Source organism: Salmo salar, chromosome 01 (assembly GCF_965601325.2).
Source record: "Salmo salar chromosome 01, fSalSal1, whole genome shotgun sequence".
Taxonomy (NCBI): Eukaryota; Metazoa; Chordata; class Actinopteri; order Salmoniformes; family Salmonidae; genus Salmo; species Salmo salar.
The window spans coordinates 80,041,001-80,057,712 of NC_138291.1; the positions used below are offsets into that span (position 1 = coordinate 80,041,001).

The following is a 16,712-nucleotide window of genomic DNA, read 5'->3' on the forward strand; positions in this document are numbered from 1 at the left end:
TTCCAAGGCTTCATGACAGAATACCTGGCCTCCCCCACACCAACAGACTTGGCAGACTCATACAGCTAAGCCCTAATCAGTAGGGGCTGTGCAAAGTTCAAGTTGCCAGGGTGTTTTGTGCTGACTGATGTTTGTTCCTCAGATGCTGCCTGGGCGGATGTAAGCGGGTCGGTGGAGGACAGGAAGCAGCACCTGGAGGAGTCCAACAGGAACCTGGACGTGTTCCAGACCACTGAGCCACAGCTCCGCCAGTGGCTCTCAGAGAAGGAGATGATGCTCAGTGTCCTGGGGCCCCTCTCCATGGACCCCAACATGCTCAACACACAGAGGCAGCAAGTCCAGGTACTTCACTATGGGACATATTAGTTAGTGTTGAAATTATTACCACCACGTACAGTTCAATGTCAATGTCACCTACTTCACATGTAAGCTAATGTTAAAGACAGTCATTGTTTTGTCTGCTGGCCAAATGTTGAGGCTTGCCAGAATTAATCAAAATCAAGATGATTAAGATTGAAAAGGTTGAACCATTTTGCACATTATGTGCATTATTAAACACCAGCATTGCTATTTATTAAGGTCATATTGACTTGTCCCTCCTAGATCCTCCTGAACGAGTTTGACAGCCATAAGCCACAGTATGACCAGCTTAATGAGGCTGCTGCTGCTATCCTGAGCACATCAGGCAAGCAGGACCCATCCTCTGGTGTGAAGGTGGTGAAGGACCAACTGGCCGCCGTCACCCAGAAATGGCAGGGCCTGACTGGGCAGCTGAGACAGCGAGCTGGCCTCATTGACCAGGCCGTGGGGAAGACGGGCCAGTTCCAAGATCTGCTGAGGAGCCTGAGCCAGAGCGCCGCCTCACTGGAGACCCGGCTCAACAGCCAGCAGGCCCTTAGCAGTCAGCCTGACGTGGTGAAGAAGCAGCTGGAGGAGGCTAACACCATCTCTGGCCAGCTGAGGGAGGAGAGGAAGAGACTGAAAGAGGCTGAGACCCTCTGCTCAGAGCTCTCTGCCCTGGTCACAGAGGACTACCTGAAAACAGACCTAGCCAGGCAGCTGGAGGTGGTCACCAAGCCCTTCAAACAGTTGGAGGACAAAGCAGGTTTGGCTTTGATTTCATTTGCTTTCATTATTTTTATATGATATGTTTTTTTCTCTTTAATGAGAAGCTTCAGGCTGTACTGTGGTTTAATGTCTGAAACTTTGACAGCATTTGAAGGAGTTTCATGATGAGGTAGACATTGTCATTCTGAATGATAAATGTATGCTTTGTTCCTCTGCCTCTAAATCACATTAATGTACATGCTCTTCTTTAGTGAAGCGGATCCAGCAGCTGAACTCGGCCTTCGCAAGCTCCCAGCAGTTCCACCAGACCTCCAAAGACTTCCAGGGGTGGATGAATGAGACGCTCCAGGAGCAGTGTAAATCCCAGGCAGTTTCAGCCCAGGTGGAGACCCTTCGGCAGAGCCTGAAAGAGCACAGTGCCCTGCAGAAGGCCCTCAGTGAACATGAGGAACCATACAGCACCATCGTCAGGGAGGGGGAGACCCTCCTCCAGAACACAGATGGGGCAGAGAAGGTGGCGCTGCAGGGCCAGCTGGCCACATTGCGTTCCAACTGGGACGACGTGAAGAAGAGCTCATCCGAGCGCCAGGATCAGCTCCAGGGGGCGCTGCAGAGGGCCCAGAAGTACCACGAGCATGCTGAGAAGCTCCAGTCCTGGGTCCAGGAGAGTGAGGTCAGGGAGGGTAGCGTCAGGCTCAGCGTGGACCCAGTGGAGGTGGAGAGCTCAATCTCCCAGCTGAAGGCCATCCAGAAGGATGTGGACAAACACAGAGGCATGGTGGCGCAGCTGAACACTGCAGCCGAAAGCCTCCTGGAGATGGCCAATGCAGACACAGAGGCCGTCAGGGAGGAGAAGGCGGCCATTGGGCAGAGTGTGGACCGGGTCACAGAGAGGGTCCAGAACAAGAGGGAGTCTCTGGACAAGATCTCACAGAGGCTGAAGGAGTTCAACGACACCCACAAAGAGGCCAAGGGCCAGCTGGAAGGGGCTAAGAAGCAGCTTGTTGCCTACTCATCACTGGGGGTCCAGGCCTACAGCAACAAGAACCTGACCAGCATGAAGGCCCAGCAGAAGAGCCTGGATGGGGTCAACACCCAGCTGGAGCACCTGAAGAGCCTTGCCCAGGGTCTGGTGGCCGACGTCCCCGAAGCTGACGGGGTGACAGACCTCCTCCTTCAGGCCGACAGCCTGGAGAAAGAGTACTGCTCCCTCAGCAAGGATGTAGGGAAGACTTGCTCCACCTTGGAGGGCAAGCTGCAGGGTATCGGGCAGTTCCAGACCAACATCCGCGAGATGTTCACCCGCTTCGCAGACTTAGATGATGAGCTTGACAGCATGGCTCCTGTTGGCCGCGAACTGGCCACTCTGAATGAGCAGCAGGGCGGCATCAAGGGCTTTGTGGAGAAACTGCAGGAGCTGATGGCAGACACGGCTCAAGGAGAGGACAGATGTAAGAAGATGCTGGAAACTGAGGCCTCCCCAGACCTTCTGGGGCTGAAGAGAGATCTGGATGTTCTGAGTAAGCAGTGTGGCAAGCTGATGGACAGAGCCAAAGGGAGAGAGGAAGAGGTGGGGAGCACACTCACCCGTCTGAATGAGCTTTACTCCAAGCTACAGCAGTTCACTAACAAACTGGGCGGGGCCGAGGTCAAGGAGGAGGGTCAAGGGTCAGTTGGCATGGAGACAGATGTCATCAACCAACAGTTGGAAGCTTTCAAGGTAAGATTAGATTTTGTTAACATTTTACAGTAAAGTAAATGTAATGCAAAGGCTGATACTGTATTATCAAACTTGGTTGCCACCACTAATGGTGATTAATTGTGGTTTTGATGATGGAAAAGAATGCCCATGAACTTTCCATGGCATGTCTTACGCATTGTCTACATTATGGTATCGTATTATTTCAGCTCATGCTTTACTATTGTACTCTAGCGCTATCACTTTCACCAGCCACATCACTCAACTGGATGACATAATCCTGCCAGAAAGATATCATCCTTACATACAGCACTACCCTAAAATAACCATTAATAAGACTTATAACACCTGGAGTAAAATAGGATCTTGAGTGTCTGTTTGAGCTACACCTACACCAAAATATTATTTTGATTTACTGAACTCGCTACAACAAAACGTTCCAATTTGGTTGCAACAGTTTAAAAACATACAGCAAGTACAAGTACCATATTAAATCAAAGTACTTTAAAACCAGATAAACAGTAAAGAAACAAAGCATCATTAAACAAAGTGCAAAGTGCAGTAGAAAACCGTTAGACCATTTCAGTTTCACCCACAATCTACTGATCTACTGTTCTAGTTTCCACGGAAATCTCTGAAAATAAATCCACATCACTATCTTAATGCAATAAGTTCCAATGGGGATGCTTTTTTGCCTGATGCTTTTTGCTGCATTAACCCCAGTGGTATTGTAAGTTAAACAACAGGGCTCTCTAATTCTCTATTGGGCCTGGTGGCCACATGCGTGACCCTCCTCTGGGGAATACTGCTTCAGTATGTTGCTGAGCATCTGGTCCAGACAAAAGACCTCTGACTGGCCCAGATGCCATTGTGGTGGGTGGGTGACGGGCGACCCAGGAACCAGCTAAGAACCAGTGGGGTGACCTATGTTGCATTGGCCCGGGGTAACGAGCATTACCCAGCCTGACTCCTGCTTCCCTCTCCCTCTCCCTCTCCTCCACTTTAAGAATGAGTGTGGGGCCTCCCGAGTGGTGCAGCGGTCTAAGGCACTGCATCACAGTGCTAGAGACGTCACTACAGATGCGGGTTCAATCCTGGGCTGTGTAGTAGCCAACCGCGACCAGGAGACCCATGAGCCGGTGCACAATTGGCCCAGCGTCGTCTGGGTTAAGAGAGGGTTTGGCCGGCTGGGATGTCCTTGTCCCATCGCGCTCTAGCGATTCCTTGTGGCAGCCGGGCGCATGCACGCTGACTTCGGTCGCCAGCTGTACGGTGTTTCCTCTGAAACATTGGTGTGGCTGACTTCTGGGTTAAGCGGGCAGTGTGTCAAGAAGCAGTGCGGCTTGGCGGGGTCGTGTTTCACCTCTCCCGAGTCCGTACGGGAGTTGCAGCGATGGGACAAGTCTGTAACTGGCAATTGGATATCACGAAATTGAGGAGAAAAAGGGGTAAAAAGTACAAAAAATATATATAATAATAAACAGAAATGAGCGTGGCCTTACCTGGTCAGTGGTGACTCACTCGTTGGCATGAAAGAGTAAAATAGTGCTTTGTCTCATTATTCAGCCCTACCAGCTAATTCACTGGTGTTTGAGCATCTACTCTTCCTGTTTAAAAAGAGCTGACTAAAAGTCTTAAAGTTTGTGTTAGCCTGTCTGTGGATGGGTTTAGATGCTCATCATTGGTGTGCATGACTTTGCTGTATCTGCCTACCTGAACTTGAACTTTCCCCTGTAGAATTTAAGAGTATACAGGGCATTGCTTTTCTAGCTGTGGAACATCTTGATGTGGTGGTTACTATATGTCATACCGTTGCTGTTAACAATAAAGGCATCTAGTAGTGCATGCTTACGCTGTATTAGGAATATCTGGATTCTACAGAAATGGAAAGGGAGCCAGAATAGTAACCACTAGCCAGAAACCATATTCCTGCAATGCTAAATATTCACTCTCCTTCTCCAACCAACACATTTACCACTACTGGGAGTTTTTAATCATTCAACATTATTGTTTTTTTATTTGCAGAGTTTTTCTCTCATCACTCAAGTTTCCTTTGATGTTAGTGTGAATGTGTAACAAGTATTTATTCTCTCTATGAAACAAAACAAAAATTATTCTATAAAACACTATCTTAATACGAAAGATATGAGCGAATATAAATAAAACACTAACAACAGCATAGTTGTGCCATAATATTATCAAGGCTTTTGTTGGTATATGAGTGGTGGATGAAACAGGGATACCCATTACCAAGGCTTAAAGTGGGATAAAAAGCATTCTAAAAGCCTGTAAATGCTGTTAGAGTTGATGGAAGGGGAGTAACTATTCAGATTTGGGAAAAGAAAATAGTTATTTATTGGCTGAAAGCATCATATCAAAACATTGTATTACTTTTAATCAAATGTTTCATACTACAGCATTACACACATCTATTTGCAAATATAGGCCAAAGGAATTTGTTTAATTTTGTTTTGATGTTTTTTTTATTTAATCACAAGTACATTCACAAACATCAGCCTTTAGATAAATACCTTAAAATGTTATATCATAATATAGGTCTAGTAGAACTCCAGTCAATGGTCTGAATGGTAGCTGGAATTATAATAATATATAATGTAATTTTGTGCCAGTTAACCCATTTTAAACATTGTGTTTTTGAGCTACAGACTTCTGGGTTGTTCCATTGGATTTGTCTATTTCATCTGTAGATACCAACCATGAGTCTGCTTGGTTAACGGGGACTGAGCTAGTGCAGGGTTTGTGAGACAAGGGTGCCCGGGCCAGGTCTGTAGAATCTGAATGGTTTGAGCTACACGCTATTAAAATATATCTTTGAGAATTTGAGACTCTCACGAAAACACACGTGTAACATGTTTTGCTCTATGACGCTCACAAGCTACACAAATGACATAGTGTCTATAATATTGTAATACATTCACATAGTTTCTGTCACAAACTCCACACAGTTGTCACTGACTAGTTGGATATTCATTTCCTGGTGAGTAAACGATTTCTGTACTCACAGCATTCATATAAATAAAACAAAGTAATTTTGTGATATGAAATTGTGATCTTGTCTCATCGCTACAACTCCCCAACACACTCGGGAGAGGCGAAGGTCGAGTCATGTATCCTCCGAAACATTACCTGCCAAACCGCGCTTCTTAACACCCGCCCACTTAACCCAGAAGACAGCTGCACAAATGTGTCAGAGGAAACACTGTTCAACTGACGACTGAAGTCAGCCTGCAGGCCAAGTAAATCCCCTCTGGCCAAACCCTCCCCTAACGACGCTGGGCCAGTCACGTCTGGTTGTGACACAGCCTGGGATCGAACCTGGGTCTGTAGTGATGCCTCAAGCACGGCGATGCAGGGCCTTAGACCACTGCGCCACTCGGGAGGCCTGGTATAAATACATTTTTATCAGGTTTTTGCTTTGGCAAACCATATTTTTTGTTGTTGACATTTATCAATAAAACTCATTAATGCAACTGTTAATGTCAAATTGTTTGTGTTCTAGTTGTAGCCTTGGTTCTCCTGAAAAGAAAATGGCAAAACACTTAATTGTGAGGCTAAATATAAGGGCTGGACATGCAGATAAATTAAAAGCCAATTTTAGCTGGGGTCTCAGGACTGCTAGAGTTTTTTAAGAGGGTTTGATTGGTAACCATGAACCATCCTATAATATTGACTTCTACCAGCTGTTGCTGAGCAACGTGTTCCCTGCTGGTTGTGCTCACCCTATCACCCTCTCATTGTCCCATCTGTAAGTCTCGTTGAGTAGGCCTGCACACAGACACATAGCTGCTAGCAGTACTCATTCAGGCCACTAGCTGCTCTCTCTGACAAAAGTTCCCTGAAAATAAGGAATCACAAAAAGAACCCTACTTAATTCCATTACAGCACAAGGTATTTCCTAATTGGTGTCTAAAAACCTGTTTTGATGCTCGGAAACCTGTGGACACAGACCGAGACCGAACGTAATGGGATGTCTGCAGTGTGAATAGGGGTTTCATGTGGTGTATAATAATCCTGCTTGGTTTATTCGTAGATCTGGTACTTGGTGTATTTTGGGGTTTCATTGGCAGCTGTTGTGAAAGAAATAAACATAAAAAGGCAGCAATAAGTGAACTCATTTTGTTGCGTTACCATTTTAGGTCACGGTTTGTAAGAGCCTCCCCTCCCACGTCCAGTGTTTCACTCTTATTGTTGTTGTAGTTAGGGGATCTGGAAGGTTTGCTGGGAAGGATGTGGCGTATGTAGTCCTTCGTGATAGTTAGTGTGAGCTCAGCTCAGTGACAAAACCTGCTGGGGGTTGGGGAGGTGGGATGTGTCGGGGCGTATTTCTTAAGTTTCTACTCAGACGTTACATCAGTGTCTCCTATGAGCCTAAAAGGAATTTCTCTCTCCTGAATCATAGCTATTCCTCTCACTGAAGTTGATGAGGGGAAAAGGGCCGTTGGGAGACCCCATCGTGTAACCCAGCTTGCTCACTTACCCCAATGATGATACACTCAAATCAAATCACTCTCCCCAAGGTGGAACATGACACCAGAAATGTACCAGAAGGATCTGAGTTGGTAACACATTGTTTTTCTAGGATTGGCAGATCACTTTTCATGGTGACACATTGCATTTTTCCTTTGTGTTTTGGGATTGTGATTCACCTAAGACACCTAAGAGATTCATTTGTTCCTGTATTTTGCAGTTGCCCTCATAGTAGGAGTGCACTTATACACAATCAAGAGAAGCTTTTGAATTTGTCTCATTGAATTCTTTGTCTAGTCCTTTATAATGGTTTTCGTTTCATTCACACCCATTGTTGGGAGTGACTGATGAGTAGTTCTGTTGAAAGGGATTTTTCTGCAGATGATGTCACAAAGAAATCTGGCCCTTCTGCAACCTTTGGTCTGAATAGCCTGTCTTTGTGAATAACTTTAGTCACATGCAATGTAATAAGAGTTATGTGTAAGTGCTCTATAGGTTTCGAGGGAGATATTTGAGTCATTTTGATTGGTTAAGGTGTATCCTATGTTGGTTGGAATGGGCATTAGTGAAGTTGCTCTCTTTCAAAAAATCTCATTATGACACATTTTTCTCATTCGGAGATCAATACCCCCAGTTTACTAAAATCACATTCTTAATGCCAAACCAGTTAGTGTGGGCCAGGATAACGGAAACAGCCTTGGTGCAGGAAAAGGAGGACGAAAAGAGGAAAACTTGGCCCTCCCTTAATTCAACGCCTGGATTTTGTCAAAATGATGTGGGATTCAGCTGCTTAATATCCTTTCTCTAAACCCAACAGATCTATTTAACCTCTTATTTATCTCTGCCAGACTTGTTCTCCTCTCACTGTGGAAAGGGGTTGTGGTGGTGGAAGGAGTTGGGATGGTTCAACTCCTTTCTGTTATCAGCCTTCTGTGCTGCACACAAAATTAATTCCTCTCATTATCTCTCTCTCTCATTCCTCCTTTCTTCTCTCACACAACCCGGGTCACTCGCCATAAAAAGACACACCATGCCATGGATTTGGCAGAGCTGTGGGTGTTAAATTACCTGGGACCTGTGCCTCCCTCAGCATTCCAGAGTAATTAAGAATATCTGCAGGGTCCACAGCAACCATCCACAGGAAAACAACAGAGAGGGAACAGAAAAAAAAGGGAAAACATAGAGATCTATTTCAGCCCAGCGTGATGTCACCAAAGTGGGAGCTGCCGCTGCCTGCTGGTCTGGTGTGGTGATTAAATGTTTTCTTCCTTCAGAGGAAAGCTAGTGCGTGTTGTGTGTTCCCCCCATCCTCTCCCATCCCCTCAGTCAGAGAGAGAGAGAGAGAGAGTGAGAGAGAGTGATGGTGCCAGGACGCAGAAGATGACTAAGAAGTTAAGTCATATGGACTGTGGAGATAGAAGGGGAGAATTAGAGAAAAAAAGGGTCAAGCGTCCGACCAATCAACATGTGCCGGAGCAGCCTTCTGTGGCAGATGTTGCCTGAATAATGAGCTAGCGGGGGCGGGGCCTGCAGCCTCTCTGCCAGGAGGGTGTCTGTCTGTCATTGCAGGGCGAACCACCAGAGAGGCAGGGCAGGCATTTTTGTTTATCCAGGAGCACCGGCTCTTCTCGCCCTTTGTTTTCATAGAGCCCTGTGGATTTGTATCAGGATATGCCACTTTGCACTGAAGCTCTCCCACAGCCTACTTGGATACCAGCGGGATTTAAGGGATAAAATAAGCACTTTTAAGGGAGAAAAATTATAATGACGTTTTGACAATGGGGAGGACAGCACCAAGTAGGGAATTCTTTGAGGATAGGTGACTCAATGACCGGATTGGACGGGTCCAGATACTGATTGCACAGCCAGTGCACTTTCTGAGTGAGGGTGATATGTTGCTTTAGTGTTATTGAGGTCCATTATTTTTACTGTTTGGATTATGACGATTATTAGGTCTGTTTTATATATTCTGAATTTGTTTAAGTAATTGCACCAATTATTGTGAATTGTTCATTTTATTTTTTTATAAGAAATTGGTTTTGATATAGAAAATTAAGTAAATTAAAAAAGTGAATATTGAACATGCACTTTTAGTAGTATTTTTTGGCTTGTTGCTTTAGCAGCAAATATTTGCACTGAAACAACATATACTGTACCTCAGACCACATTAGCATTATTTTATTATCTCTGAGTCAGTGCAGTTAGATTTAAGATGGGGAAACCTCTTAGCAGACCAGACTGCCTCCGCCAGAACCCCTCCTGTGTGGGAAAAGGGGAGGAGGAGGACCTAAACATTGATGACTGCTACGTTCCCCAGAGATCCATCTATGACACTGTCCGTCTCAATGAGCAGATTGACTGTGGCTCAAAGGGCAGCCTGGCTTCCAGGCACTTCACTGGCACGCTACCCTACACACACCACACCCTGGACATGAGCAGCCTGTGTAGCAACGGAGTCCTCACCTCCTCCAGCGCCTTTGAGCTCCGCACCCGCGAGGCAGCTAAACTGGAGTGTGCTGTCTTTGATGGCCTGAAACTGAACGGTGACATCATCAGGGGAGCGGGAACGGTGCTCCCTAAGACTCGTCTGGGGCAGGGAGGGGAGAAGAAGGAGCGCCCGCACCACCGGCGATCCTGGAGGACATTCGCTCCCACTAACATAGGGGAGTACGCCAGTCGCAGTGGCACCCTCTGTTCAGATGGAGTGGATAGGTCGAGCCATGGTTTGGCCCGTGGCAGGAGGGGACGGAGTGTCACCAACTCCCTGACATCAGAGGAGGACTCAGGCCTGTGCAGCCCCACCGCAGAGAGGGAGCGCCGCTCCCACCGGGCCTCCAGGAAACCACGCCCAGGCACCAGGAGCCTCTCCTCCTCCGAGGCCATGCACGTGTCTGGGGAGATAAAACCAAGCTGCTCCCACAGCTCAGGGCAGGAGGAGTTCCCCTTCTCCCCGGTCAGGGACAACATACCCAGGGAACTGTACAACCCAGGACAGAGCAACAACCCTGTACAGGAGTCCCAAGAGGGGAATGACACCTGTGTGACAGACTTGAGTGAAACAGAGTTGACCATCACTAATGGGGAATACAGGGACTCCACAGGCAGGCGCTCCTCAAGATCAAACAGTAGGGATTCGACTGGCAGGAGGTCCTCGAGATCAGCCAATAGGGTCCAAAATGGTGTCTCTAGGACGCTAGCGAGCTACGATGAGCTCCCCACCGCCGAGCTGCTAGAGGACATGTCCTCCCAGTCAGACTGTGAGTTGGTCAGCGTGGTTGTCACACAGCCGGAGCCCTATGTGAATTCTGGGCCGCGACCAGAGTGTAGACAAAATATGGCTGTTAAACCGTTTGACTTGCAACACCACAGAGCTATAGAACCACGGAAATACAGCATGGAGGACCTGGAGGACTTCCTGCTGTCAGTGGAAAGGGAGGCCTGCTTGGCCAATGGCAGTGAGCCACGGTCGTACCAAGAAATAGGGGACGACGAAATCGAGAGCCTGTTAACTGCTATAGCCGCATGCTCCGAAATGGACCTCATGGGCTTCTCCTCCCCCCAGGTACCTCGAAATAGTCTCATCCAACTCCAGCATTGCAGGGTGATTCTACTTTCAACTGGGCCAAATAAATACTGCACTTTTGATTAGTGTTTCCTGGGATGCTAGTCTTGTTTATCAGATTACATTAGGTCTGAATTGGGTTTAGTACGCCAGCCTGGCCTGTGAGTCTGTCTGGTGTGATGCTGCACAGCTGTGCTCCAACTATTTGCCGTGCTTTCCTTTCTTGAAGCTGTAGTGCTGACCAGTCAGAAAGAGGTTGTTGTTATGCCAGCTCTGTGGCCTAGGCCAGCAGCCTGTCTATACAATCACTCTTCAGGGACTGGCGAAACATGTTGTAATGCTCAGATGCATTTTTGAAACATTATTGTTAATTGTAGACAGTCAAAGTGCATAGCTGATAATCCATTTTGACTCTCTTTGTTTTGTTTTATGGGTAATGCATGGCTCACAAATAACCAATACATGTCAATGAACTGACTCATGTTTATCAGGAGGGCAAACAGAGATATCTGACATTTTTTAAATATCTTGCCAATGGCTGGATTTGTGTAAACAATCGGAATGTCTTGTCTTTCTTAATACACATTTGAAAATGTAAAAGTATGGCATGAATCAAGGACTTTATTCAGTCCAATTTGGATAACACCCGTGGACAACACACTGAAAGCAACGTCTCATTCCCGAGAGCTCTCTTAAAACGTAGGGGAGGCATATTTCTTTAAAAGCAAAATCAAACATCTCTTGTTTTGTCTTTATTGAAGTCTTGCCCTTATGAACCTCTGACATCATCTGTCTTATTGAGAGAAAGAATTATCTCTCATCCGCTCTAAGTTGTTCTGCGTCTGATAATACACAATGTATTTTATTATCTCTGGCCACAGGTATTCCAGAAAGAGGAGGTTGATCCACTACAGACCCAGTTGCAAGACATCAACTGGCTGGGCCAGGGCCTGATCCAGAATGCCGCCAAAGGTACCAGCACCAAGGGCCTTGAACATGACCTGGAGGATGGCAACACTCGATGGAACACACTCAACAAAAAGGTTAGCCTGTCTCTGGGTTATTAATCTACTTCACACTCTAGCCTTATTGCTTTTTACATAGGTGAAAGAGGTCAAACTTTAGACACGTTTGATGAATAATACTCCCATGTGGTTCTTGCTTAATGTTTTTATAGCTATAATTAGTTACTGAGACTGAGTTTTACTTGGCCATAATACTTACCGCCTATATCGTAATACATGTGATGCCTATATTTAAATGGTCTTGCATAGATTGCTGAGCGGTCAGCGCAGCTGCACGAGGCCCTATTGCATTGTGGGAGGTTCCAGGATGCTCTGGAGTCCCTGCTCAGCTGGCTGACGGACACGGAGGAGCTGGTGTCCAATCAGAAACCTCCCTCTGCTGAGTTCAAAGTCGTCAAGGCACAGATCCAGGAGCAGATAGTAAGCCAAAAGAGAACTGATTACACACTTACAACATCAGTAGCTGCTAATTTACACATACATTAAAACCTATTCACAGAGTCCATGTAGGCTTTACTGATTCAGCCATTTATCATTTTTATTGGCGTCCATTGTGGAGCATTATTTAGGGCTATCCTGAAGCTTCTGTTGAATTAACCTTTATAATACCATGGCATTGTTGAATACTCCTTTCTGATTGACTTGAAGGTCATTCTAGAGCGTGGATCATTTACCTATAATCCACTGTAAGCAATAATTGTGCTCGGAGCATGTTGAACCTCGTAACTTCTTCACCTTTATTTGTCCTGGACAGCTCCTCCAGAGGCTGCTCGATGATCGTAGGCCTACGGTGGAGCTGATTAAGAAGGAAGGAGGGAAGGTTGTGGACCTGGGAGCAGAGTTTGTGGAAAAGGAGAAGGTGGGGAAGGAGATTGAGTGCCTGGGGCAGAGGTGGGACGCTTTGCTGAAGAAGGCTGAGAACAGGTCTGTCTGCACAACCAACACTTCCCTGAGAGATGTATTTAAGCAAAGAAATTCTGCTGATTGGATTTTTGCTACGGAAATGCCATCCCTTTCCTCAGTCGTAGCCCTTTACACTCGTACCTGTATACAGGTTGAAAATGGCAGATTTGGGCACTGATAAGCACCTAAATTGGAACGCAGTGGCTGTACAGAAACATGCTATAATCAGGGTTTCCCAAACTTGGTCCTGGCCCTCCTAGCACCACACAGCTGATTCAAATAACCAACTCGTCATCAAGCTTTCATTGTTTGAAGCAGCTGTGTAGTGCTCGGGCAAAAACCAAAATGTGTACCCAGGGAGGGGCCCCAGGACCAAGTTTGGGAAACCTTGCTATTAATGACGTCAGAGCTCAGGCTCTGTGCTTCACAGCGCAGCGCTGTATGGGTTTTGGCTGACAGACGTTTTGAACTTAAGCACAGCACACGACAAGAAGTTGCTCCCATCCCTCCCGCTAATTGGGCAACTTCTGCACATTGTTTGTTTTCTGAGTGAGGGAAATGTAAGTTAAGAGGACTCTGTGTGTTTTGAAAGATGAGACGTTGACGATTATCATAAATACTGCGTTGATATCAAACAAGCCAAAAACCGGTGAGTCCAAATGTGCACTTCACATTTCCAAATCATTAAACTCATGTCATATACAGTACAGTGTCACTGTTTAGGAGTACTATGTTTGATGTCCAGTTACAGGACATGACGTCATACCCTGGGTAGTTCTGAATATTTTTTGCCTATGTTTGCCTACTCTGAAGAAAGTTTGCAGTGGAATCACAAACCTGAATGCACGCATGCGTCCTTTCTATGCGCATCGAAATAAGAATTTGTTTCTCTGAATTGCCCCGTGAAAGCCGAACGCTGTAAGGTCATATTTTATAGCTTAGCTAGTCATGTTTTCAATAGAACAAGCTTTCAAATCATGCCCACCTGACCCAGATTGCGATTTATAATGGGCTGTTTTTGGATTGCGTAAACAACAACAGTAATTGTGTGATGGGGGGTGCAGGGTTGTGTTCCAAACAAAACAACTACAAGTGTGCTTGTTCTAGTTCCTCAATGGCACAGCTAGAAGACCTACAAAAAAGTACCGTATAGGTGAAGACTCTTCTTTGAGTCATAAAAGTTAATTGGAATTACTTAGGAACTGTGCACACTTTGGAGAGGTGCATGTCCACTTGGAGACCTGTTAGACCTCTCACTCAAACCCAAGTAATTTTTTGTTTTATGTTGCACCTACCCCACATTTTCCAGGAATATTCCTATCATATTACTAAATGTATCCAGGGTATTTTCTGATTTCGTTATCAACAAATGCTGCGAAAGGTACAGTAAATGTAAAATGCACATAAAATCAACAGTGTAATGTTTGGATTCAGTATTGTGTCAGATGAACTGTTGTGTTCTCACCTTTAGTCTAATCATTCCCCCATCATCTCCAAACTGTTCCCTTTCAATCGCTACCATGCTTATGCATATGCCTTTCATATTTCTTCTGGAAGGAACATTTTAATTTAACCCTATCAATATAGTCCAATTCCACCACGTTTAAGGGTTCATGTAAAGGGTTGGACGATGCAGCCAAATGAGGTGTTGCGTTCTGGATAAGTTCCCTAAAGACAGAATTAATTGACCCTCCCCCGCCATCCGTAAGTGACAGTTGTTAGGTATAATTATTCAATTGTGTAACTGGAGACTGGGCGCCAGAGGTCTTTGAGGAGACAATTATCTTGGCACCCAGTATCTTGGCATCCAGGCCAGACTTTAGTTGAGGGAGTAAACCTGTCTCATTATTCATCTGTTCCTCTTCTGTTCTCTCTTGGCATGCTGGGTAATGTAGGCACAAACAGCTGAAGAGCATTCTAGTTGTGGCTCAGCAGTTCCATGAGACACTGGAGCCTCTGTCTGAGTGGCTCTCTGCCACAGAGAAACGCTTGGCCAAATCTGAACCCATCGGCACACAGACTACCAAGCTGGAAGTGCAGATCTCCCAGCACAAGGTAAGATAATTCATGTTTCAGTCATTGATGTGAATTCAGTCGGCCAATCCTTTGTTTTCAGATTCTCATGATTTGTTGTGTTGCCCTGTTTTATCATCATTTGCATTCAGTTGATGTTTGTAATTTTAAGTTTCTTATTGGTTCAGTATTCATCCCCCCACCCCCCACTGTGTTTGTGTGTGTGTGTTTTGTTTATCCCCCTGGTGTGTGTTCCATGTGTGGTGGTGATGTGGTCAGGCCTTAGAGGAGGAGATAATGGGTCACAGTAAAGACCTGGTTCAGGCCGTCAGCCTGGGTCAGATGCTCAAGCCAGTTAGCTCAGTGGACGATAAGGAGCTGGTGCAGTCTAAGCTGGACTCCACCCAAGCCAGTTACATAGAGCTGCAGGAGCACTGTAGGAGGAAGGCTGAGATGCTGCAGCAGGCTCTGGCCAATGCCCAGCTCTTTGGAGAGGACGAGGTGGCCCTCATGAACTGGCTCAACGAAGTGCACACTAGGCTGAGCGAAGTGTCCGTCAAAGACTACAAGACGGACGTTCTTGAAAAGCAGTGTGCAGAACAACTGGTACTACTACCATCACACTCCTCCTCAGGCCTAACATTAATTCATCCTTTATCTCTTTACATCGTTTTTAAGTCATTTTAAGTTACATCTAACTACTTTGTTACTTTCAGTTCCGTGTTAAGTTTAGTTTGTGTGAAAAAAATCAAAGTATTTCTTGGTTCCTAATGCTGTTTAAGTCAGATGAGTTGTTGCTAATGTTTTGTGTCTTGTCCAGGCCCTACATGAAGACATTGAGTTGAGGAAGCAGAATGTTGATCAAGCCATTTCCAATGGATTGGAGCTGCTGAAACAAACAACAGGTGAGATGATATGTTGAATACTTTACCTATAATTTGAATGAAACACTTCAGAATGATTCATCTGAATGAATGTATCTTCTTTTACCTTTTGTAGGTGATGAGGTGGTTGTCATCCAAGGCAAGTTGGACGGGATAAAGACGAGATACGCTGAGATCAACTCCATGAGTGGTAACGTGTCTAAGACCCTGGACGAGGCCCTGACCCTGGCCTCTAAGCTTCAGCACACCCATGAAGACCTCAGCTCCTGGCTGAAGAATGTCGAAGCTGAGCTCACCGCCTTTGCTGCTCAGCTGCCTGTAGGAGAGCAGCTCATCCAGGCACAAGACAGGCAGAAGGTAATGATAGGCCTGTTTTGTTTGACACTTTGTTGGGGGAAGCAGTTAACACTAGTTATTAAGTTTCTGTATTTGTATTGCTTGGGTTTGTTTTTTTGGTGGTGATGACAGATATGTGGGCTTGCCATGTGACCTCGGTTAGTTTTAATCTGTCATTTGGTATTACGGTATTCCAAGCAAAAGGGTATTACTTGGAATATTCTGTAACATCAGGATAGATTTACGACAGCCATATTACATCACTTTTAAACACAGTGCATGGAGAGATAGATTGGTGCTCACTGCTCACTGTATGGCCCTTTGTGTTACCCAGGCATTGCTGAAAGAAGCCATGGATCACAAGCCCCAGGTGGACAAACTGAACGAGGTGAGCAGCTCTCTGCTGGAGCTGGTCCCATGGAGGGCCCGGGAGGGCCTGGACAAGCTGGTGACAGAGGACAACGACCGATACAAGGCCGCAAGTGACACCATCACACAGCATGTGGAGCAGATCAACGCCGCCATACTGAAATCACAGCAGGTATAGTAAAACAACCACTCATTACAGTAGGCCACTGTAAACAGAGGAACAGACATAACATACTAAATGGGAACACAGCCATTCAAATTAGTTCAACAACAAAGGGAACCGCTGACCAGAATGCTCATTTCTGTTCTGGGTGATTGAGGCTATTATAGTCTTAATTCCATCTGCTTTCAGCACTAAATCCTCC

At 45.9% G+C, this 16,712-nt stretch overlaps 1 protein-coding gene across 27 annotated transcripts in view; it reads left to right on the forward strand.

Annotated features, from left to right (window-relative positions):
• Positions 1-16,712, forward strand: part of LOC106612695 (dystonin) — a 190,862-nt gene that overhangs the window by 132,406 nt on the left and 41,744 nt on the right. For 23 of the 27 annotated variants that reach the window (XM_014214148.3, XM_014214117.3, XM_014214133.3 and 20 more), the window contains 11 exons: positions 143-342; positions 604-1,105; positions 1,320-2,788; positions 11,699-11,860; positions 12,092-12,262; positions 12,597-12,766; positions 14,641-14,800; positions 15,038-15,364; positions 15,579-15,663; positions 15,758-15,999; positions 16,313-16,519. In XM_014214148.3, the coding sequence (XP_014069623.3) occupies positions 143-342; positions 604-1,105; positions 1,320-2,788; positions 11,699-11,860; positions 12,092-12,262; positions 12,597-12,766; positions 14,641-14,800; positions 15,038-15,364; positions 15,579-15,663; positions 15,758-15,999; positions 16,313-16,519 (3,695 nt within the window). The remainder of the gene's footprint in view (positions 1-142; positions 343-603; positions 1,106-1,319; positions 2,789-11,698; positions 11,861-12,091; positions 12,263-12,596; positions 12,767-14,640; positions 14,801-15,037; positions 15,365-15,578; positions 15,664-15,757; positions 16,000-16,312; positions 16,520-16,712) is intronic. The other 4 variants (XM_014214222.3, XM_014214247.3, XM_014214284.3 and 1 more) reach the window with 1 other exon arrangement.